This window comes from Mugil cephalus, chromosome 20 (assembly GCF_022458985.1).
Source record: "Mugil cephalus isolate CIBA_MC_2020 chromosome 20, CIBA_Mcephalus_1.1, whole genome shotgun sequence".
Classification (NCBI taxonomy): domain Eukaryota; kingdom Metazoa; phylum Chordata; class Actinopteri; order Mugiliformes; family Mugilidae; genus Mugil; species Mugil cephalus.
In genome coordinates this window covers 20,448,340-20,472,575 of record NC_061789.1, presented here as the reverse complement: position 1 = coordinate 20,472,575, position 24,236 = coordinate 20,448,340, and the positions used below count along the sequence as shown (strand labels likewise).

At 43.1% G+C, this 24,236-nt stretch overlaps 1 protein-coding gene across 1 annotated transcript; it reads right to left on the bottom strand.

The window, feature by feature from the left end:
• Positions 1 to 8,294: 8,294 nt before the first annotated feature.
• On the bottom strand, positions 8,295 to 23,317 carry ppap2d (phosphatidic acid phosphatase type 2D). The gene is made up of 6 exons (XM_047572133.1): positions 22,713 to 23,317; positions 12,212 to 12,369; positions 11,802 to 12,088; positions 11,644 to 11,701; positions 9,976 to 10,152; positions 8,295 to 9,781 (listed from the first exon to the last, which is right to left on the bottom strand). The coding sequence occupies exons 1-6, from the start codon at positions 22,912 to 22,914 to the stop codon at positions 9,677 to 9,679; spliced, it is 987 nt and encodes a 328-aa protein (XP_047428089.1). The 5' UTR covers positions 22,915 to 23,317; the 3' UTR covers positions 8,295 to 9,676.
• Between the last annotated feature and the right edge of the window lie 919 nt (positions 23,318 to 24,236).

The window sequence follows — 24,236 nt, the reverse complement described above, 5'->3', positions numbered from 1 at the left end:
CACACACACACACACACACACACACACACACACACACACACACACACACACACACACACACACACAAATCACACAAATCATACAAAGATAAAGCTGAAGCATGCTTCATTTCCACTGCATCTTCTCTGGTCCACTGAGAAAAAACAAACCGTAGCCTGTGTCTCTCAATATGGGCCTCTCTTTATCTCATTTATCTGGTCTATGTCTTCCTTCTCTGTGTCCCTCTCAGCCTCTCTTTCAACCTGATCTGTCTTTCTCAGATGGCAATAATCTTCCAGAGCAGGCGGGCAAAAATTTGCTTCCATAAAAAACAATTAGGTTCCTACCTTAAGCGTGCTCAGATTAGATTAAATAAGTAAAGTGATATTAAAGACAATGAAAATGACATTCGCCAACCTGTCTGGTTAATGAAACAAGATACCACAACAGGCTTTCACAGGGACAATAAATGGACATAGGTCAGGTTTCCTGGGTGGGGAGCTAAGTGGAAGTGGACTTGTCCAGTCTGATCCATTTTCCATTGATATCCAGTGGCAGTGGGAGGCTTGGATATCCTGCCGTTCCTTCCCATGTCCATAGAGCCCCTGGATAAACAAAGGAGAGCTGACGCAGGACAGAATGAAAACACGCACAAAGGTACGAGCATAGATTTTGCATCCAGGTCGGAGTTTGAATGAACAAATTCCAAACTGTCTAAGTAGGACTTTTAAGGTAAATAATTACAATTTTGCTGCTCTTGAGTCATCTCCCCATCTACCTCAGCTCTTTTAGTCCTGTTCATAAGAGCAGTGAGGAGAAATAAACAGCTTTCTTCCTGCTTCACAACCGCTCAACGTCCTGTTGCTCATTCACTGTCCACATGGAGAAGGCTAGTACAGTTTTGGCTGATGTATTTTCTCTCATATAAAAAAGGATAGTAAATGAACCCCCCGTGAAGTCTGCACATTTTCATGAACCACGAGACTGAAACAAAAACTGGGTGGACCATTTGGGGAGTGTGAGTCGTGGAGTTGGAGCCGATGCAAGGCAACATCCCAAGAATCTTGAGTGGGCCTGAAACAATTGTGCTGGCTGCTCAATGCCCCGCTTGGCTCGAGTTCACATAGCTCCTCAACGGTTTCAACATGCAACTGGTAGAAAGTCAACCACAACCAAAGCAGCGTATACAGCACAGGAGGGACTGCTTTTACGAAAACAGTGTCATGTTCACACCCTGAGTATTTTGACTTTGGCTAGATTTCACAATTTCCCAACACGCACAGACTTCTAAATGCCAATGCCACCAGAAGTAGAATAGAACTGTGCCTAGGAAAAGCTTTGAGTCAGTGGGAGTGCTTTCAAGTGAAATGGTAATAAGCATAAGCCCTCGTTCTGAGAGAAAGTCCAAAAAAAAAAAAGAGAGTTTGGAGAAAGGCAATCGTGCTGGGACTGTTACAGACACTTTGGTTTGTCCAGTTGGCTCAGCATGAAGTCTGAACCCCCCCACCCACTGACACGGTTTAATATTACAAAGGGACATCTACACACTGCCAGCACACAAACCACGCCAGTACAAATGCACATTGGCATACTAATGTGCATATTAATGTGCGCACAAAAATTACACTCATCCACCCGTGGTGCAGCCATGTATCACTGTGTTCTGCTGGACATAAACATACAGTCATATTTTTTTTCATGGTGGCAGTAACAGTCCAAAAACTGAACAGCTACTAAAAAGTAAATTAGCGAGTCTCATCAAATATTCATCATGGGTGCCAGGAGTTCATGGGAATATATGAAATCACAGGGCCTCACACAATACCGTGTGCACCCCCAACCCCTCTACATTTCCTACAGTATACACACCCTTCCACGGTCAGCCAACTCTCCCCTTCTTAAACCACAGCTCCCCTTCACACAACTCAGTTGGTCTGGGAAAGTGAGAAACTCTCATAAAAGGAAACGAATAAACCCAAAACACCTCTCCTCCACGATGCCAAACATGAAATATCTGAGAGAACTTTGCTAAAAAAAAAAAAATAAAAATAAAAATCAGTCTCTACCTTAGGGTCTATGACTGTTGGAATAAAAAAAAACTTGATGTTTGTAGCAAAGTTATAACGTACATATAATCAAGGCATTTCAGTAGAATTCACAGCAGCTTTAGTTCAAATGGTGCTGAGGCACATGTTGCGCAACTTGGACTGCCTCTATTACTATAATCTGTTTTCCAGCTTAATCTCCTGAGAGGGATCTCTGTCAGAAAATAAACCTCCGTTTGAAACATTGCCTCCAGTTAAAGTTAAAGTTAGTTTCTCAACTTCTGCTTCTCTCTGTGTATTTACTTCACTTCTCATCTTCGCTCGCTGTTTTCTATCACTCCACTGCTCCTCTCTTTCTGCTCTTTGGTCTCCTATCTCCTTGTGTTTTATTTTCCTACTGTCTTCATTTCTTTCCCTCTCTGTGACTGGTTTGTTGAGTAAGTCCCAGCGCAAACCCAGGGTGAGCGTGTCTTGTTACAGCAACCCAGCCTCTCTGATAAAGCGCTTCATTGTGAAGGATAATCCCTCCAAAACAATCAGGATTTTTCTATCTTCCCTTCTGTTATTTCAGCAGCCTAACTAATATATACTGTATATCTACAGCATGTACACACATATACAGTGCAACTCAGTTCACAAACAACACTGTTTGTAACTTCTGGCGCACACACACACACACACAGACAAGTACATTTGCAAGCACTGGCATGCAGTGAGTGGACTCATGAGAAACTATGCAAGATATTCACGTCAAATTACCCACTTGGTTAATTTTGTTTATGAGTGAATGCCTTTGATTCACAACATCATCCACGGCTGTCTAAAACGGTGAGTGACATGACAAAAGTGAAAGGGGACGCGGATCTTGTAAACAGGGGAGCTGCCGCTGTGCCACTGTGAGAATGTCAGTTAAATCAGTATGTCTATCAGTGTCATGTTTTGTTAAGGCAGCCATTGTGTTGCTGTTCACACTTGGCTGATCCCTATTGTTAAATAAACAAAGCCTTGTGTTCGGCTGTGCTGCAGATCAGTGAGGCACTCACCTGAAAACCTGGGGCAGGTAGAACTGAGACAAGGGACAGGAGGTGACACACTGTCAGAAGAGCATGTTGCATGAAAAGCACAGGCAAAATTGTGGACACCGAAGAGGTCAGGTGTGAGGTGTGCCAGTTGCAAGGTGCTGGTACCTAATTGGGGCACTCAAATTGTGTGGAACAGACATTACAATTAGGAGTTCCACCTTTGGTTTCCTTGCTTTTATGACTCATTTTCAGTGCAGTGAGAAAGGTCTATTGTCTGCTATTGAACACACCTGATTTGCACGGTCATCAACTTGAGTTTTTTGTTTTGTTCTGTTTTTTTTTTGCAAGGTGCTACTTCCAGGTGTTCAGTGTCTAGACAGATTCCTCTGCAGTTCCTGACTTGGGATTGTCCCACTGTCACTGCTCATCATTCCTAATCATTCAGCTGGAGGCCCCCTTCCTCAGCTTTTCCACTGCTGTCATCATCTGCCATCAAGTAAGGAAGCAGTAACATAATTATAGGACAGAGGCCAGGAGCAGAGCTGTAGCTGTCAGACTGACGTTGTTCAACAGTTACACCTAATAACCATCTGTCATGAAAGTGATTGCAGTCCATCTATTAGCAAACACTGACAGGAAAAATAAAATCTTTTAATCTCGTAGACAAGAATACATAATAAAAGACAAGAACAGGCAACTGTAACAATAAACCCGTACTGTATTTGCTAAACACAATGCGTCAGTTATGCACAACCCTTCCTTGGCAAGTGACGTTATTGGAACAGTGTTACACACAAAGATTACTCACTAGTTCGCCTCATTCATAACCAGGAATTAAAGGAGTAATGTCGGTTTTCTGTTGTTTGCAATGGCCATTATACTAACAGAACTAAGCTACCACCTTTACTTACATGCACATAAAATGAAAAATGAAACAATATAACAATATACTGTACAGTATATATACTATACACTCTATAAAGATGTAAATGGGAACAGCTGCTCAAAGGTGAAGCCAAATAGAGCCATATATTAGAGTCTGGCCAACTAGGGAATGGACTGTCTGAGTTATCCCTCTATGCTGATTGGTTCTGAGCTGGTCACGTGTTTCATGGTAGCCATGTTAGATACATCTAGCCAATCGTCACCCATAGAGAAGTGACAATAACAGAGAATAAAGTTGGATTAAAAGTTAAAATATGTCACAGGGCTCAGCTTATGGCTCCAGCACAGGATCAGGAAAACACGGGGGAAACTCCATTGTTTCCTCAGTGAACAAAAACGGAGAAAGTTATGGGAGCAGAAGATTAAAAGGAAGAAGTGGATGTGAACTGATTTCCCCCTATTATGTGAGGTAAATGTCAAGGTCTCTCTGATTTTTGTTAAGATATGTTATATAGGAAAAATAAAGTCATACCATCATTAATGTGAACCTTGATCTGAAAAATGCCCAACACCGCTTTACAGATGAATGAAGTTTGAAGTTAACCTAGCCTTATGCTAGCCTTATGCTAGCTAGTTATCTAGACTAAAGGCTTAGAAAAATTGCAGCTACCTTCATGTAGATAGCCAAATTTAATCGACACATAACTTTGCTTCGGTTACTAAGTAAGTTATTATGGCTAGCATGCTAATGTTATAATGATAATACTAAATAACAGTAAGACAAGTTTAATTTTCACTATTTCTGTGTATTTGTAATTTTTCTGAGTAATTTCAAACTTTTAACGTCCCATAAGGTTACACTGTAGAATCTTCTCTCTGATGTATCAAACATGGCGTCAATGATTTGAGTTGTAGACTATATGGTATATACCTACAGTATATGCAGACACACTGGAGCACCAAGAGAAGCCAACAGTGTACTCAACAATGGCTCACTGGTACTGCAGTATGTCTTGAATCAGTGCTTCCCGTTTTTAATGTTTGGTTATAAGGTCAACATACAGTATACTACTTCACAAATACTATCCTTCTTTCTCCCCATCAGTGATAGATACCATATACAAAACTATAGTATGTACAGTATATGAGCTTGTGAAGTAATGTACCCTGCCTCTAGCACAAGAGACAGCTGGGATAGGCTGTTACAGATAACGATTGAATGAACATGTCCTCTAGTGTACAAAACAGACAGGGAGGCGTGCTCTACACAGAAGCAGCATATTTTCTACACACTCCAAATGATGACTGTTTTCCCAACATGTATCCCTGATATTTTTTTGTTCCTAGTTCCCTTGCGTGTATTAACATGAGCTGATTGGCATGTCACTACTAAATTATCAGCATGCGTGAATGTGTGTGTTGCAGCAGGTTTAGCTTGTTAACTTGGAAGCCAGGATCCTCCGCCCAGTCCTTGATTGCAGTCTTCACTGACAACTCACTGGTTCTGGCTATTGTTTTTATTCCCATGGTCTTGTTTTTGCATTCCAGTCTGACTTCAGCAGACTTGTCGAGCAGTGTGAACACAAAGACGCACACACTCAACATCCTTCAGGGTGCACAATATAAACAAATGATCTCTTTTGGTGTCTCATCTTGGTCCTGTTTGATAAGCTTGTTTTATGAGAGGATGATATGTCAAAGTCCAACTTGCTTGTTACGGTTATGGGTGAGAACCTACCTGTCAGCTTCATTATTGTTCCATAAAAAGGCTACAGAAATGTGTTTACTTCTGGTTTGTTTCATCAGTGGCACTGAAGAAGAAAATCTTAAAAGCTGGATAAGAACACCTCCTCAGAAAAGACAAGCCACAGGTAGCTAAGGTCACCCCACCCTGAAACATTCAATTTCCCACTAAAATAAACACATCGCACATTATGGCGCCTGGTGTTATCGGATAACCTTTTCAATTGTAATGTACTTTCTTAAAGCCTCCTCATCCTCTCAAAGACAATAATTTGACCTTTAAGACAGCGAATGTTGGATTACGGGGATTTGCTTTTATGGTATGTAATGGGCTATGTGTGACATCGTTTAAATGGTTTACTCTTCAAGGAAATGTCCAAAGCAATCCTGTGTTTGTTTTTTTCCTTATAAAACTATAGGTTGTAACATATAAAACACATGTTCAAATTTGTTAAGGAAGAATCTAAATCTCTGCATCTCATTAAGGGTTTATGTAGTCTTCAAAACTACTTCATATGCAGCCACAGTTAACAGGCAGTGTCTTGATTTGCTAAATGATGCTATCCTGATCAGATAGCACAGGTCCTCATCAGAGAGCATGTGTGCTATCTATGTGTGCACATATGCCGACCTGATAAATTAGGTATGCTGATGTTTTAAGCGTTGTGTATTTGAGGAAAGGCACGCACATGTGTTCTGGTGGTTTCCACATGTGGAAGTGATTGCGGCCCAGCTATCCATCTGTAGCTCCCTGTCAGTTCTTTGCGGGTATGTCTTGGACACGATTTCTTAGGTCACTCAGTCAGCATGCCTTGGCACATCCTGATGCCCAAAGAGCAAAGGCAGAAAACAAAGGGAGAAAGAAACCAAACAGAATGCAATCCGGCGTTTTTCATTTCAGGACACGCTTGCAGTCCTATTGTCTGCAGCTAATGCGTTGACTATTCTTTACTATAGGAGATTTTGTTTAAAAAAAAAAAGCATGGCAGGGAGACTGTGGGAGTAGCCCTGAACTTGAGCATACTAAAGAGCCCATTAATCCTTTTTAAATCTATTAAGAATTGGACTATAGGTGAATAAGAGACCAGCAGAGTTCCAGAGACCAATTCTGTAATGCCTTGGAGAGCCAGGGTAAAAATCTCTTGCTTAACCAAAATTTGCGTGCAAGGAAATTTCTTTTCCTCTTTCACAGTTAAATCAATTTATAGTCTTAAGGACTTTTTCCCTGGCAGTAAATAAAGATAGACTGAATTAAGTAAGGGCTGTGGAAAGCAGTGTTTTACATCTCAAGGTTTTTCACTACTTAAAGCATGGACTAAGTTTTGTAAATGAAAGTTGGAGGATCTGCAAATGCCTTGAAGATGCTATCATGAAGAGTCCTTTCCTCACAGGGGGCCACATGCCTTCCACTGAACTCTTATCTGTATATTGATTTGAATCGGCTCCAGCATCCGGCCTGATATTGTTGCACCTGACCAACTTGAAAAAAATAAATAAAAGAGAAAAATCATAATCTTATCAAGGAATTTGAGGAAGTTAGGCGTGAGGAAGAGGGAGAACCTGGCTTGGATTTTCTTTGACGGTGAAGCATGTGGACAGTAATGACTTTCACCTGTTGAGATTAGGGTTCAAATACTCCCTGTTCTAAATGACCTCAGCGTCGGGCTACTGTTCCCACTGTGTGCTCAATCACAGCAGTGTAAATAGTGAGGCCCTTCTGACCGGACCCTGGTAATCTGAACATACAAAATCTGCCTGTGCTTGTTGACTCCTATTCACCAGGGCTAAAGGGTTAGTGAGGAGCGCGCCAGTCACAGCGTAAACGAGATGTCACGTTTGACGGGGTGCATAAGCTCAGCTCAGTGGAGCCTTCCTTTTGGCGTAGCTCAGTCACACACACCTAAATACAATAACAAGCAGTGAGGCACACAAGGACAGACAAGAACCTGTCACACAAGCACAGGCATTGACATTCCTGAGAAATTAAATTTGTCTCCTTAGTTACGTACAGTATTGTGAAACAAAAGGGATCACATTCCTTCCCTCCCTGGCGTCTCATCTCTTCTACTAATTGTTCTGTAACACCTTCGCTTCATTACTGGATCTCTTTCCTGCATACCACTACCTTACCGTCGCACAGCCCCTATACTAAGCTCTCCCTTTGGAAGTGGATTGAAAAGAGACAGAAAAAAAAGAAACGAAAGAAAATGCCTGAGACACCACAATCTGTATCTGGCTAAACATCTCCATGGTAGCATAACCCCCTGAAACAGTGCACCATGCTCCACTGCACTTGAAAAGGCCTGAGTGCAGGGAAGGGGCAGAGGGGAGAGAGCCAAGATGGAGGATACTAGAGAGGAGAGCACTGGAGTAGAACGATGTTTAAATCGCTTATCACTTTAACGATGTTTTGTTTCACCTTAGATTACTTACTTTCTAAGGGTGGCTTGTATCCTGTGAGTTAAAAAATGATAGGCTGTAAAGTTACTGAATGAATTATTTACAGACGGGGCTTCTCCGTAGCAAGAGACAATCAAAGCGACATAAATACTGAGATTAAGACGGATGTGTCATTACGTGTTAGTGAGTTGATGATTAAAGCAGCAGAAGACAAAGGTAGTTAAAAATATTCAACATTCATTTTAATGGTTTGGTTTTTTTGAGTACAGTGGTTATTTCTGCCGTCGCGGCATTCACAGACAAAACACATAACAATTACTGGGAACACACAAAAAAATATAGCTTTCTGATAATATCTGTGGCTCAGTCTAGTGGTTACAACAGGCACGAGAGCAGCTCTCCGTACCTGACCAACACGGACGTAAATACAAACACTTACACGTAAAAGCTGTCCAAAACTTGAACTAATACTTTTGAAATTTCTGTGTGGTTTATAAAATGACATAAAATGCTATTTACATTCAGCTTGAATAATTATCATTCAAAAAAAACAAAAAAAATTTACTAAACAAATATAGTGTATGAGTCTGACATTTACAAAATAAACACTGATTAATCCAACTTGTGATAAAATATATAATATTGATTATAGTTAGAAGTTTCCACTATCTATGTTCAAGTGCTATTAATAAAGTTGCACAGGAGGACTGCTGGGGTCGCAGCCACATATATCCTGTCTGAGTGGCATAAATCAAGGTGCAGCTCAGAGATTGGAGTCCAGGGGCAACATATATTATAAAATTCAGTCAAACCTCCCCCTCTGAGACACAGTCAAAGTGGTTAGAACAGAAAAAGGGGAAGGGAGGTAACCTGGTCAGATCCCTCCCTGTCACTGCCTTAGATAATCAAATAATAAAGATAAGATTGTTTAACAGCACAACATTTCTTTTCTTTGCGTACGTACAGGTTATTGTTTAGTCACGGGGCAGTCTGATTAGCATGGTAGCACATCCGGCGCTGAAAGTAAAGATGGTTAGAAGTTGGAGCCGGTGCCTGATCCTCATCACTGCCAGTCCTCTCACTTTGTACAGAGCTCTGTTTACACATGAGGTCTGATGGTCTTGGTTCACACATGCTGGGTGATGTTTTCCAAGCTGAGAACACATCATTTATTCATCTCTTAGTCATGTGCTAAGAGCGATGAGTTCTGCCTGGAGACTGAATGCACTCACCAAAGGCCCCCATTCCCCAAAAAAGTTCAAACTGGCAACTTTAAACATTAGCAGCTTCTAAAAATCCTCTTGAAGAATACAATATATACTATGCAGTATATACAGTAGATAGAAAAAAGATTATTGCTATGCAGTTCTTTTCACTGGACGGGTTTGACTTGCAGTCAAATGTGCTTTTTATATTTCTAAACGTGTTAGATGTATGTTTGTATGTGTCTTTATATGTCCAGAAGTGGAAGCATGTGTTTCTCTTGAAATGATTCCCTTACTTACAAATGATAGTTCTCCCTGCTTCTCAGCTTGTGCTATCTGTCATTCTCCCTATATTATTGCAGTCCATCTTCATTCGTGGAACGATCGCAAGCACCAGCTAACAGACAGTCTGCTGGCTGGATAGCGGGCTCTCGAGGGACAGAGTAGTCGGAGACAGGTCTGGACGGGCGCAGGGCTTAAACATGGAAGAGATGTAGAAGGCCTGCAGGCACAGACGAAACAACGCGTCAGGAAATATACACAAACCACACTTGCTGTCAAACATCACGAGAGATTATAGGGAGGAAAATGAAGGAGTGAGCGTAAGGATAAAGGTAACTCAGTCAACAGAGAGCACACAGCAACAGATCCCATGAACAAACTGATAACCAAGATTAGAAGCGACGTCCAGCATACCACCCAATACGCGGTGAGCCCTCCTTGGACGAAGCCTGTGAGGACGTCAGTGGGGTGGTGGCGGTAGTCAGAGATGCGGCTCAGGCCGGTGTAGATGGCAATCATCACTAAGAGGAACTGTATGAGTGGACGCAATAGCCGAGCTCCTCGCCACGATAACCGGGCTTGAAGATAGAACTGCAAAGAAGAAGAGAAATATTGCTTTTATAGTCACTAGCGACAAGTGAATATATTAATTTGTGTGTATGACCTATAAGCAAATGAGTCTAATGAGTCAAGTTCTAAACCAGGCTAGTGTCCTTTAAGTGAAATATAGACACCCACCATCTTATTAAGATTACACTAAACACTATTTATTTTCCTCTATCAGCTCTGAAGTAAACAGCTGATAGTGTGTAGTTTAGGTTACAGGAGGTGGCGGGAGTTCTGTCTGGGCCCGCCACCAACTGGGGAGCTTGTGGCCTACATTCCTACGGTGAAGCTGACCCACATCCCGCCCTTTCTCTTCTTCTCCTATCCCAAGAGCCGAGAGCAGGTGTGTTGATTCCTGCTCATACGCTAGCAGCTGGCCGGCGTTCAGGTGGCGTGTAGCTACAGGTTTGACACATTCTCTCCAGGTAGTCTTTTTAAACGTTATCAAGTAACAAACCAAAGTGTGAGGCTTGCTTATTCCTGCCTGCAGTGTGTGTATGGAGAAACAATGGTGAAAGACAGCAGAAAAACTAGGGGTAACAAAAAGTGAGGCCCTTGTTTTTTTTGTTTTTTTTTATCAAGTCTTGTTTTCGCTTTTTCAATCCCACCATACATATTTTAGTCCCCAGAAAGGACAGTCAGGAAGGAGCTTTTGCATTCGCTTAGACAGAAGAGGTTTTGGTTTTCTTTTTGCCTCTCTGGATAACTAAAAATCCAGCTGTATCAAACTACTAGGAGATCTGCTTAATAAAGGGTTCATTATGGGGAATACATGTGAACTGTAAACCTTTCTGGACTAAAAAAAAAAAACAAACAAAAAAAAAACACTGGACAATTATGTGCTTTTGTTTCCCTCTAACTATTCTCTCTCACAATGTACCCATGGCTGCTGGGCGGTTCAATGGCAGAGAAAGAGAGAGATGAAGAATGGGGGAGGCTGGGGGGGGGGTCGAGTGGGTGTCCATTGCTGAAAGAAGCCTGTCGATCTCTCAGCAGGCATATTCAGCCAGCCGCCCCCTCCCCTAAATAAGACCCACAACAAGGCCTCCTCTGTCTGTGGACTCTCTTCATCTGTTCATGTTCCCTGTGGAAAACATTCTCCCTCACCCACACCCTCCCCGTCCCCTCCTGTCTATCGCTCTGTCTCACTAGTTCATTCAATTTGAGGCAGGATGCCTGTGGAGAATAGCTGCTCTCAACAATCGGCCCGCTCACGATGAGGAAGTGTGAATTTATTTAGCAGGACATGTCTCGTTGTGTGTTTGTGTGTTTAATCAGTTTAGTTAATAGATGCACACAGTGTTCTTGTCCTCTAGGGATTGGCTTTGTCTTTAATAACTGAAAAAGAGGTGATAGTTGTAATATTCCCCCAGCTCTGTAAACACAGTGGCTAATACTGTAATTACACAACATGAGCTCAGGTGAATGTGAAGGTCACGTTTGTGTGTCAGTGTTTGTGAAGCAGAGGTGACTTACTGCCAGATAGAGCATGGTGTACATTGCGAAAGAAGCATGGCCAGAAAAAAATGACTTTCTGAAAGAGAAGACCAAAAAAAGACCATGAAGGTTACATATTAACTCCACGGGTTAAGGTGAACAAGTAAAATAAACAAACATGCACACAAACCACACACCTTGCCTCCTCCACCATCTTATGGTTGGGCTGCCGGCACGTGACCTGGGACACGTAGTTGCCAGCAACGCACTTAATGGACTCATAGGTGACGTTACAGACGGACAGGAAGTTGGGTCGAAGGCGTCCTACACTCAGCTTAGCCATGTTCGTAAGAGACTGACCGACGCAACAACCAAACAGGAAGCTTCCCAGTTCCTTGTACAGACACGACACGTAGTGGTTTCGGACAAAAGCCCGCGAGTTTACGCCTCGAAAGCGCACCCTGTAGCATTCGCCCAATGCGATCTGCGAAGGAAATAAGACAGAAAGAGAAATTAGTCAACATACTAGCAATGTGAAATTTTTAATTTAATGTGAGCACATGCTCTATTCCACCTTATCGAAGAGATATTTTAACGTATAACTTACTGTGAGGCCGGTGATGGCTATGCCACCAGCGATAAGCAGGCTGTCAGGGATGGCCTCTCTAGCCACGTAGGGATAGGTGATGCTTGAGTCTCCACAGAAAAAGCCCCGCCGGTACGGAGTCACTGCCTTCAGCTCACATGCAAAAAATGGGATTGAGGCTGATGAAATGTGGGAGAGAGGGGAGGGGGCAGACAGAAAACAAAAGATGGCTTGATGAATGTCTGTGATGTGGTCTATGCAACGAGGATCACAAGAAGAGAGAGACAGACACATCAAGATAAAGACATAGCTGATACTGTTGGCATTCATGAAAGTGGAGTTCTCCCGTCTCACGGGCAAAAGGCACAAGACGCCACAAAATAGGGATGGCTGGGTGGTGAAGTCAAATTCCAGATTACCTGGCGATCAAGGAAACCACACTAATAATGTGTTTAACTCCACCACTGAAGCACTGAGAAGGAGAAGGGTTGACTGACAGACAGGAGATACCAAGAGAGCATGTTGCACAAAACATTTCAGTGTGTTAAGAGGAAAATAAAGTCACAGTCCAAAGGACAAGGTAATCTAACAATGACACTTTGATCCAGTAAAAAGCAGCAGTTTACAGTTTAATCCATGGTAATTTACAGTAATGAATGTCCCACACTACTTCCTTCTGGTCACTAATTATTAGGACTCTATCAGTAATGAGTCAAGGCCTGACTCGCTTAAGCAAACAAACCTCCTGGTGAAAGTTCATTGGGAAAAAAAGTTGCACAACATTTTAATGATAAGAAGGGAGATGGTGCTTGTACCTCGACAAACGAAGGCTGAGCTGCACGGCTTTTATTGAGCACTGCACTTCAAAATAAAGGGCAACGGCCCCGAAAGACTTGCCCAGCATGCTCCATTTCTCTGTCCCTTATCCCATGTCCTCTTGTCACCCCATGGAATGCAGCAAGAACATGGGACTAATCATTAACCTCTGTGCCTCTCCCTGTCATCCCAGGCCTGCTGGTTGGCTGGAACGCACCCAGGCTCAAACACTGCTCCTGCCAGGGAATCTCTCAGACTACGTGACTGAGTAGTGCACAGGATACACGTTTAAAATCCGGCCAAAAGGAACAGCACAAAAATACACACTCGAACATACTACAAACAATGGCTTAGAACACGTCTTTAATCACGACAAATCAACAACTTGTGCCTGACAAAGGGCAGGAAATTAATACCTGGCTTATGTCCTCCTGGATATTTGAGGATACCGGCTTCCGCATTGGTTTTCTTCAAACTGAGCTATTGTGTGCCATTGTGTGCTACAGCCATTCAGTCCACAAATAAAAACACTCATACCTTTCTATAAATTCAAGGTCAGCGGAGGAAACATGCGCAGACGTAGTCAGACACAGTCAATCAGTCTGGATTAAAAAGTCACGCTACAGTCACAAGAGTGCGCTGATGAATTCCCATAGTCAAAGTCAGGCCAATACAAAGACAAAACATAGACAACAACAGTCCCACTTTTCAGGAGATGTCAAGGAAGTCGGGGAGGGAAGGCGAGAGGGAAACGCACCGAGGACAGATAGCACAGGCTGTGACGCCAACAAAGAGAGAGAGGGAGAGATAGGAAACACCTCTCATCTGACCCTGATCTCTCACTCGTCTCATTCAGTTGCCACGTCCACAGGCGGCTCACATCACACATCTTCATGCATTCACCTTTAATTTAAAGTTCTGATGGGAGTTTATTAGGTGACATAAAGGAAATAATTGTGTATTGAATAATGCAGGATTTGGGGACACTGGTCCTGTGGTCTCTATAGAGGACTACATCATAAAGGAAGGAGTACTTCAAGTTGGCTACATTAAATACCTTTGGGAACAGCAAGACTGCTGGCTTTAAATGACTCTCATCTGAATTTGTAGTAGTTGAGATTTCTGAAATATTAGAGAAATACTTTGTGTGTGTTCATGTAAAATGAATGTCCTTCATAGGGTTCTCCTGATTTTTTTGCACCTGCATAAAAGGCATGTTTCTGAATGCCTTAATCAAAATCTTATCTGCAAGCAGAGACATACAGGGATCCTGGTATCCTGGTCTGGTTCACTGCTGGCTCAAACTTGCTGGGTGTGGACAGATATTACACAACACACTGCATTCAGCTGCAGTCATGCATTATTGTCCAGAATTAAATTGTCATATATTTTAGAACTATTGACACAAGTCACATTGTCACAATCATTTCATACGAATCCGACTTAATGGGCAACTATAAAAACATGTCATACATGTAATATGTATACATATATATTGGGGTGGTTTTATGTTAATAAATACTACACACAAAGTATTTAAAGTTCTAATTCTGTGGCACATTTTGCAGCATTTTAGAGGTTCTTCATTTTCCATTTCATCCCTTAACAGACGTTCTCTGCATCGTGATGATATTCCACAGTATTGCCAGTCCTCTGTCAATAATCAGTATGCACTGACAGAGCGGTAATGGATGCAGTCTCCATTACGGTACAAGAACTCCGCAGTTACAGCAGGATCACTGACTTCTTAAGAGATCATTTTCAAGGCATATGGCCTAACAGGATGCATCAAGTGCTGAGCCAGACAGATGTATATTTTATTACATCATGCCTGCCAATACCGGTGGCTTGCGTAGCCACCCTTTTACTCAGCACTACATAGAGTGCTGCAGCTGTTCTGTTGCTGCAACATACTAATGCTTCATAAATAATAAAGAACACTGAATATGCAAACACACTGCAAACCCACATGTAGCGTTATTTTGCATCCGCACAATCACACACAAATCGTAAGCTCCTTTGTCACAGTCAACCTCTGTGCTCTGCAACTACATTCAAAAATGTTTTCACAACAAGACACAAAAACACTCCTGAGACCCTCACATCATCTGTCAGGCAGCTGTGAGCAAACTTCTGCACCTGGCCAAGACATGCTTAAAGGAGAGCTGGGCCAGCATGAAGTGCGTGGGGACCTAGAAGGAGGCAGGAGTGGGTCGCCCAACATTCAAAGCAGGAATGCTTTCAAATAGTCAAAAGGGACAGAAAGAAAGAACAGGGAGGGAGGGAGGGAGAGGGAGGGAAGAAGGAGGGGGAAAGAGAAGTGGGGATATGTGCCTCACTCTGAGAAACTCTTCTGGTTCTAATTTACACATCTATGACCACAGCCCAGAATGAGCTCACTGTGAAAGCAGAAAAACAACAACCAAAAGCAAGAAAAAAAGTCTATGTGAGTCTATGGAGAAAGTGATTAACGAAAACAGGGCAAAGGACAGTTGTTTATTGACAAGATTTGACATCACATTTCATAAGCTGAGCTGATCAATACACTATCCGACTAAAAACTAGGTTAAAATGCACGGTTGGGAGGGAATAAATTGACATTGTTGGGGGTGAGGGTGGTAATACCAGGGTGAGAGAAAACTGCAAAGATGGAGCCAAAAGAGATGCAGCGAGGGTTTCTATGAAGAACAGCAGACGGAGGCGATTAGCGGTGGTTCTGGAATGTGAGGGTCAGAGATCTGGGCTCTGCTGGGACCCGCTCTGTAAACACGACCCCGCCTCAACCAGCAGAATACCCCCACCACACATTCACACTGAACACTCACATACACATAAAAACCACACTTGGATGCAAACAAACCAAACTCTAAGCCACATAAACTAACAGACAACCAAACAAACCACAAAATAAGCCACTAGCACCTGGGGGAAAACAATTATGTACAACTAAACAACCCATGGTGGAGCTAGTAAACCATACAAAACCAAACAGCTCTGAAGCCATGCATCAGACCAAACAGCTCATTCCCAATCACAGGCTCATCTCCTGTGGATGCTGCACTCTGACAAAAAGCCTGTGCATGCTCATAGATTAGCATGACACAGCCTCGAGCTATATGTAAGCCACAGTAGTGGCCATCTGCTTCATTACACCCAATAATATTTGAAGATGATGCAGGCCTCATTCGACATTTGCCCTTTGATAGAACTGGAGGACAGACAATTAGTGACCTGTCAACGCAGGTCCATCTGGCTGGCAGCTTAGGTCGGGTTTGAGTCTGGGGTCTGCACCACCTTTTGCGTGTGGTCCAACCTCACTGGGCCCCTCACCAGCTTGCATGTAGCAGCGTTTCACGGCCAAATTTTTAAATGGCTTGTTTAGCTTCAAGTCACGCTCCCAAAAAATAGAAGCTAGTGAACTGAATTGAACAGTGTTGCAATTTTAATCACCGTAAGCAAAATAATCATGGTAAGACATTACAAGCTGCAACATGGTGGCCTGCCTTAAATGCTCATAAACAGCAGTCTGCAGTTGGACTGTGTGGGCTAATGTAATTGTACAATGACTTAACTCGCACAAAGCTGTCTCCATAAGCCAGCCTTGATTTGCTTTGTAATCAGTTTGGGCAGCACATTTTAATAGCAGTAAAATACTTGTTTTATACTTGATATAAAAAAAGTCTTTACTTTCTGGGAAGAGACTGTATTCCTTGTAACACAGACTTAAGTACACAAAAAGAAAAGACACACACACACAAAGCAGTGATTATGATTGGCAGTCATAGACCGCAACAACCTCAGTTAAAGTACTCAGTGTGAGTGCAGAATGTCCTTCCTTGGTGGCCAGATCCAAGCACGGGACAGGTGGGAAAAGACCGAGTGTCAGCCTCCTGCATTGACAAACACCCATTTCTGTTTCCATAATTGGCTGCACATTGTTCTGGGAGACTCACCTGTTTTGTCTGCCCTGATGACATCACAAAGCCAAACCAATCCTGGATCTTTGTTAAGCATCTCCTATCATCAACATCTGCTGCAGCTCAACTCCACACAGCCTCTTGAGTTCACCCACCTCTTCATTTGTCATCACCCATCCATCTCATTGAGAGACAAAGGCCCACAGAAAAACAACGAGGCTGCTCAAAATACCTTGCTGGCAAAATGGTAATATTTATCTAAGGTTCATTGAACTAAATCTATAAACCCACACAGAAAAAAAGGAAAACAATATGGTTATGTAACCATGTAAACCAAAATCCAAGGCTTTGTAAGCATGTAGTTCCAGCTGTGTTAAGTTGCCTCACCTTCCACAAGTGCACCAGGAGACCTCTTGCTTACCCTCGCTTCTCTAACTGTTGCCACTGGCCAGTGGAGACATGCTTCCCACAGCTGCTTCTGTTCTCTCCACACTTCACTGCCCTTCTTCCTGGAGCCTGGCTCTGGAGCTCAGGGCATGAGTGGTGATGTTTGAAGTGGCTTGTCTGTTTGTCTGTCTGATTCAGCAGGAACATAAAGGACCCACCTCTGTGGTATACCTTGGCACCTCCAAAGAGTTCTCTGGTGGTTTCTGTGGTGTGAAGGTAAGGGCGTGCACGGTGAGGAGAGGGCTAGCTGTCTTAAATGTGAGAACAACGCAGGCCTGTGGTCTAGACTGCTGGGGAGTTATTTAGCATGCAGTAACCTGACTGTGGTAGTACTCCATGTATGGAAAGTTGAGGGCTAGAGTGTTTGGGTTTGCAGGGGAACGTGCAGTTGGAACAAATTCAGAGTGAGGCTTGAGATGATAAAGGGATCCCAATGATGGATAACCATGCAATGGCAACAAGAGGTGCGGTGTAAGTGACCTTATAGTGGGACAAACAAAAGAGTGCTAGTCATTTATGACAGATGCAAAGGCAAAAGGCAAGACTGCAGCCTGTATTCAGAGTCAGGTAGATAGTCTGATGGTAAACCTCTTCAGACCCATTCCAGGTAATGAGCACAGAGGATTAGAGTGCTGCACACATCGTTATTCACTCATTACGACTAATACCTATGGACCACCCTGGGCACTTATGGAACCATCATCGTGTAGAAGATTGCAGCTGTCTCATTAAAAGTACATTTAAAGCTATTTGCTGTCTGAACCTTTCCAATCCCTTTCTGAGTATTACTTCCTCTATAGGACATAAACAGACAGCTGTGTATACGATCCCTAAGGCGCCCATGGGTCTGACCTCTGACCCCTACAGTAGATCCTCAACCCTTCTCTCTTTTCACATCTCACTCTGCTCCCCCACCCTGGGGCTGCTCAGTCATTCAGGCTCTCACTTGCCCCTCAGCCTTTAGGCATCGGAGACATTTCTCAGACCTGGTCTGACTAATGGGTGACTTAAGACGTACAGCAAAGTACAGTGGATGGGCCCATGTGGTCTGTCTAGGCAAAGAGACACTTAATGGATTCCTGAACGTCTGCAGTGCTGTCACATAGGAGGGAGATGCATTAATACACTAATGAGGGGGAGTACGCAAAATCACTTTTTCCACTCGCTAAAGATTCGACTGAGTCCTTTTTAATGGCTCTCCATCTGTCAGCCGCAAAGCGACGCCAACGTGTTCCATAACTTCAGAGTGTTGGGCCTATGACTTGGAGCAAAACAGGACCGGCAAATTTGTCAACAAACAACACGCACATGGCAGCTGTAGTAGAGTGTCTGCATTAACAGCCAAAATGACTCATACGCACGTGCACAAACAGACATGCACATACACACTACAGACCATTTAATACGCACCAGCAAGTTGTGACGTGTTGCTCTCTTGCTCTCTCACTCACTTGGCAACTTTCTCTGCCAAAATAACACAACCAAAATCCCTAAAAGCCGCCACCTGCTTAAAACTAATGTACACATTAAAAGACACAGTTACACAGTCACTCGGTATATGCCAGGCCCAAAATAGCATTTGTCTGAAGAGGAGAAAAAGAGAGGGGGCCTAAAGCAGAGATAAGCTGAAGAGAGGGAGTCCTTTCAGTATTCAGATTTCTTAGGTAGATACCAGCCATCTCGTCCTGGCAAGCTGCTTCATGTCTAGAACAAAAAACACATCCAGATGTACAACAGCAATCAACTTGATCCCAGCTTTCTCTTTCTATTATCAGTAAAAACTTGTTCTATTCAAAGTTTTACTCTTTAGTGAATAATTTACATGCTTGCAGATAAACCAAATACATTTCTGAGTATTGCACATTCTTTTACTTCTTTGTTTTATTTTAAGCTAGGCAAACATTTTGTGCATATCAGGTATGTGTGGAACTGACTTTTGTTGTATTTAACCTCCATTCAACCTCAGAGTCAACTGTGACTTTTCCGGTATAAACTAATAGTGAGCTTTCAAGTGTTCCGAGTCTTCCATTTATTTCCCAATTACCCCGAGAAGAGAAAATAACTGACTTTACTGGGGTGATAACAGGTGAGGACCACCTGTGTAGGAGAGAAGCAGCAGTGCGAACCAGAAGGCCTGCCCCAGCACGCCCGTCTGAAATGACAAACACCTCAAAACTCCTGACCTCTGGGTGGCTGGACGCTGGATTTACATGCAGCCACAGGGCGAAGATGCTGTCAGCACTCTTTGAGTGAAACGCCCACCAATGTTCCCCCAGGAATGCATGCACACAGTTTAACACAGATACCAGTATTTTGCCTCCTGCAGCCTACGGTAAATTTACTGGCACAGAGCTGAACCAGAACAATCCATCTTTGTGAAGCATCTATCATGTACATGTCCAAACAACCTCATAAACAGCACTGCCTTACAACGTTAGGTAAGCTGGGTGTTGAGTAAGAATAAGATCAGGTGAACTGGGTCACAGCTTCTGTTAATATCCTCAATATCCCAACATTCCACAAACAGGTTTAAGTTCATTATATTAGCATGGCATGCTAACTTTTGATGGCCACTTTAAATGTGAAGTAAACACTTCAGCACATGGAGAGATAGTGCAAACCTCAGGGCATTGTGGAATGCCTCTTCAGTTGATCACATAATGAGGATGGATGCTCCAGGGTAAAATTCCAGTTACAGTAGTGAAAGAGCCCCTTTACAGGGTGAATAATGCAGATGGGTCAACTGTCTGTGGGGATCAGATTATGGCATTTTTTGAAGGGGAAATTTTTGTTAGTCAGAGATAGGAGAGAAAGATTTTACAAAGGGCCCAATTATTTTCCAAACAGCGATGACATTCACTGCCAAACGCCCACATATGAATCAATGCCAGGTCTCTGCTGATAACTTCCACGATGACTATCAGCCCAAGAAGAGGCAAGATGCAGCCAGCCTGATGGGCATCTGTAAATGAGCTAACAGCTAATACGCTTGACCATTAGCAACACTTGGTTCAACAATACATTACAGTGCACTGTGTATTGTGCTCTCATTACTGCACATACTGCATGTACATGTATGTACATGTACATTTTACATAGGTAAACCTTGGTTTCATTAAACTACATTGTAGATGTATTCAGACATTTCAAACTGAAAGTGCTCCAGAAGCCAATCAATGGAACAAACTAGGACTTAGGTAACTGGTGACCTTCAACTTCACAGTAAGTCCAACAAATTTCATTAAACTAACTCAATGTCTAACTCAATATCCGGGTTGTTATCGAGTCACAAGAGAGATAAGAGGGGTCAGAGCATGCAGTTTTTTTGAGAAACCAAGTTGGTACTGCGTTGCAAGCCATATCCTAAACCCAGAACAAAGCTGCTGAGATGTGTAGCGTGATCAGCTAATAGCATACCTGCGGGGGTTAAGAATAACATGGCAATGAAACTGACAACCTTACACGGCTGTTTTGTTTGCCCAGCTACTTATGCTTATACTTTTAACTGCCAGTGCGCATGAGACCTGTTGGTCCGCCTAGACGGGTTCTGCCTCTCTTGCATTTACTACCGGTCCAAAAAACTACTCACACAACACTGGTGCTCTCTACCCATCCAGTGGGATGACGACATGAAACCTGAAAATTTTTGTTTCACTCTCAGAAACAAAAACAAGTGGAACAGAGAGCCATGAAGGCTGAGTAGAGTTGGAAAGCACTTACATCTATTTGCTCATGTACATTGTACATGTATATGTGTACATTCTGGGGGATTGGCACTCCACTGGAGTATTCTAAGATTACCAGTTTTTAAAGCTATGCATTTGATACATTTGAAAGTAAACCATGGTCATTTTCCTCTATGTAGATTTCTGTGGTCACTGTATTCTTGGGAGAGCTACATTACGCTTTCAACCATAGAACAATGTCCCCTACAGCATTTTGAACTGAACAGCCCTACAGTATCTCTTAATGCAAATAGTGGGGCTTGGGTGAATAATGATTTTAGATAATAATATTTCTCCATTCTGTTCAATGTTGAATAAAATTACAGTTTTACCTTATCACATGCTATATGTGATGATGTTATGGCTCTGTGGATTAACCGCAAGCTGAGTACTGGTTGAACCTAAAATAAACTGGCATTATATATAAATCAGCAATTAAAACACTGACGGGAGAAGCAGATTCACATTGACCATCTTAGAGATGAGTAACAATTCAATGTCGCACTGGGAAACCTTTGAACCTGCATTATGGTTGTTACTAAAACATGTACCGCCCACCCAGACCGGACCAGACACACCATAACAGTGACACTCCTTGATGGCAGCTGCCATCCTCAATAGGATACAGCCTGACACAGGAACACCACAGGGTTTTGACCTGGCCTCCAAATTCAATGGATTAAGTATCTGTGGGATGATCCACAGAGGCCTCAGAAGACCCCACTAACAACACTGCGTTGCCAGGACCCATGTCCATTCTCTGATAACTCACAACTGTTTTGGAGGCACAAGGGCGACCTACAGGGAGACCTAATAGGTGTATGCGCTATTAGGTTTAGTCTTAGTGAAACAATCATGACTTGTCACAAGTAGCTTATTCACGCCATCTTCAGCTGGTATCCACAGGTCTCATCCACGTAATTACAAGAAGCACACTTTATATGAGTGGCCCCTCACTTACTGTCCACACGTCGTTACTGATGTGCTCCTAGTGAAAGCTGCGGGTTATATTAATTGAATTCGGGCCAGCGCTCTTCCAGCCGGCCATGGTCAGGCGTTTGCTGCTAACGTTGAGCCTCTTCATTGGGGCTGGGGCTCGAGAGCTCAGCGATCAGAGGTAATCTTCACGAGAACACAAGCACGGGATGTTTTTATCCCGATTCCCACGTTCTTCTCCCGGGAACTTTGATGTTACCATGGGAACAGATGAACTCCCGGGACGACTCCACTGCTGCCAGCTGGCCCCCTCCTTCCCCTCCTCCCTCCCTGCTTCCCCCGTGTCCTTTCCACCCTCCTGCCCCCACGTGCACTGGAGGGACCGTGCTCCAGTTTTCTACCCTTTTTTATTTATTATTATTATTATTTCCCCCTCAACTATTTGACTTCTGGAAAAACTATTTTCAGCCTCGTTAACTTTACAAATCACCCTCCTGCGTTTTTAGTCTGTTTCTTCTGCAAAGTTGAAGCGTGATAAAAATAAATAAACCAAACCAAATGTCTCCCTAAAAATTAGGCCAATAGCTGATATAATAGTAGAGGGTATTAAATAAGACTTGTTGTTAATTTGAAGTGTCAAAACAATTAAGTGGTAGCTTAAATATTTAAGCTTATTCTTACCAACACAGAGGCATATTACATCCAAACCGACCAGCATCTTCCTCTTGGTGCAAAACGAGCTCTCCTCCTCGGACCGGTGGACCAAGTGATTCCCGTTCTCCCTTCCGTCCCCGGCTCCTCCGCTCTCTGACAACCGCAACTGGAGCTCAGCGTCCCGGGGCAGCGTGTCGCCGTGAGTACCGGTAGAATTTAACTTCTGCATGTCTGTAGCCGAATAGGAGAATGACAACTTGTTCCGACGTAGCTGCAGCTGGTCCCCTCTGTTCTTAGCGGCTCGACTAATGATGAGAACTCAACCCAAACTTTTTAGTCCGTCCGTCGTCGTTGCAACAACTCCATGTTACCTTACGTTTGACAGCAGCAGCAGCAGCCCAACAACCAACCGACCGACCGACCGACCAACCGCTAGTTGAACACGTTTCTCATCAAAGTCAAGAGTGTCCCAGAGCGAGGTAGGACCAAAGTGGAAATAGGAGGGAACACAAACGCACGACTCGGGCGACCTCGCAACAAACTTCACAGTGGGAGCTTGCCGTGGCTATTGAGTGCTCTGAAAACCATTTACATTTATGTCACCATTAATGAAAGGTTGAACTTTGGATTTTCAAAGTAAAGTGCATGTCCCGCCCACTTGGGAAACGTTTATTCCTGGTTAAAGGCCGTGCTGTTTCCGGTCGGTCTGGGGTCTAACTTTACGCACGTTGGTGTCCACAAACTAAACCAATTTGCATCGATCCGACTGGAGCTGTATGTTCGATCCGCCTGACCTGACAGCTCCACACGGCATATTCAACACATCCCACCCACGTCACGACGCGACCTACATACAGCTCCTATTGTTGTTCAAACTAACATTTAAGCGCACATATTTAGCTTTTTGTTTGTTCCTCTGGAATGAAAAGAATGAAAATTGACACAACAATACAACTAATAACTAACCAGTTTAGATTTAACCAGACAGAAATCCATGGCAATGAACTAAACTATGTGCCCTTGGGTGCAGGGCCTTCTGATCAAGTCGATGTTTGCACAATATTGACTGCTGCTGGTTTGTCTTGTGGTGCTCTGGATAGAATACAAACTGCGCTGAATTACTATCAATCACATCTCATTTGTTAAACCCAAGCACTGACCATTTGAGTCCTCACTCAGTGATTAACCCCTGGTTATAACACCAGCTTGCCACCTGCTGTAAAGATGGAGGCACAACAGCTTCACGATTACAAATTAGAAAAAAAAAATAACACACAAAAGTGATTTTTATTTTTTATTTATTTTTTGCCCGTATGCAACTCATACTATGCCACCATAACTCACAACTTCATAGAGGTTCGCCCTGTCATTCAAAAAGTACTGCACAGGGAATCAGTTATTGTGCTTACCCTTCTTGCTTATTTGTCGATTTGTAAACAGCCAACAGCGTCTATCACTGCTTACTCTACTGTAACTATATTAGTAAATCATAATTTTTATACATAAGAATAAGAAATTAACAAAGTGAGACCACCGACATCGCAGACTGTG